We start from the raw sequence: 1,054 nt of genomic DNA, 5'->3' as shown, positions 1-1,054 counted from the left end.
CCGCTCCCGGTCCAGCGCCTCCCGCAGCACCAGCGAGTACGACCCCGAGAACGTCGCCTCCAGACCGAACGGACCCGACGGCCACACCCAGCACCGCACACGACCGTTCGCCCCCGAGTCCCGGTCCGACACGCTCAGCACAGCCACCACCGTCCCCACCGACGCGTCCTCGGGCACTGGCACCGACAGCGACGTCACCCACACCTCCGGCGCGTTGTCGTTCACGTCCAGCACCTCCAGCACCACCTTGCAGTGACCCGACAGCGGGGGTGTCCCCTTATCTGTTGCATCCACTTGCAGGCGATAGAGACCAACATCCTCAAAGTCTAAGTCACCCGTGAGACGGATCTCTGCACTGTCTCTGTCAATTCTGAAAGCGTCTCTTCCATCCTGCGGGAACAGGATCTTGAGTGAATATGAGATATCACTGTTCGTCCCCTCATCCAAATCTGTGGCACTTAGTCTGATCACCAAAGTGCCACGTTCTGTATTTTCCGGCAGTTGCACTTTATACACTGACTGGTTGAACTGGGGCGCGTTGTCGTTTACGTCAAGCACCGAGATCACCAGCTCCATCGTCCCTGTCAGAGACGGTCGGCCCTCATCACTCGCCATCAACAATAACCGGTGAACGGCAATCGTCTCCCGGTCCAGAGATTTCCTGAGCACCAGGAATAAAGATTCACCGTCCTCCTCGGTTTTTTCCAAATCCAGGGAAAAATGTTCGCTCGGGCTGAGTGTGTAGGAGACCTGGGCATTTGCTCCAATATCTGCATCCGACGCGCCCTCCAGAGGGAAACGGGACCCAGGAAGGGAATTCTCCGAAAAACTGATGTTTTTTCTGGCGGCGGGGAAGATGGGGGCGTTGTCGTTGATGTCCGTGACCTCCAGCTCCACGTGGAAGACGCGCAGCGGACGCTCCACCAGCACCTCCAGCCGCAGCAAGCACGGCGCGCTCTTCCCGCACAGCTCCTCCCGGTCCAGCCGCGAGCTCACCACCAGCGCCCCGCTCGCCCCGCTCACCTCCACGCTCGCCCGCCGGCCCTGCGCCACC

General features: G+C 60.5%; 1 protein-coding gene across 1 annotated transcript; it reads right to left on the bottom strand.

Annotated features, from left to right (window-relative positions):
- Positions 1 to 3: 3 nt before the first annotated feature.
- LOC114073609 (protocadherin alpha-2-like) lies at positions 4 to 1,053 on the bottom strand (the record flags this gene model as incomplete). The annotated part of the gene is made up of 1 exon (XM_027911336.1): positions 4 to 1,053. A coding segment is annotated over one exon (1,050 nt), but the record flags the coding sequence as incomplete, so codon positions are not given.
- Between the last annotated feature and the right edge of the window lies 1 nt (position 1,054).

Source organism: Empidonax traillii, unplaced genomic scaffold (genome assembly GCF_003031625.1).
Source record: "Empidonax traillii isolate 1590-97213 ecotype Southwest subspecies unplaced genomic scaffold, ASM303162v1 scaffold7317:size5108, whole genome shotgun sequence".
In the NCBI taxonomy this organism is placed as follows: Eukaryota; Metazoa; Chordata; class Aves; order Passeriformes; family Tyrannidae; genus Empidonax; species Empidonax traillii.
The sequence above is the reverse complement of the archived record's forward strand: the minus strand, read 5'-3'. Positions and strand labels throughout refer to the sequence as shown.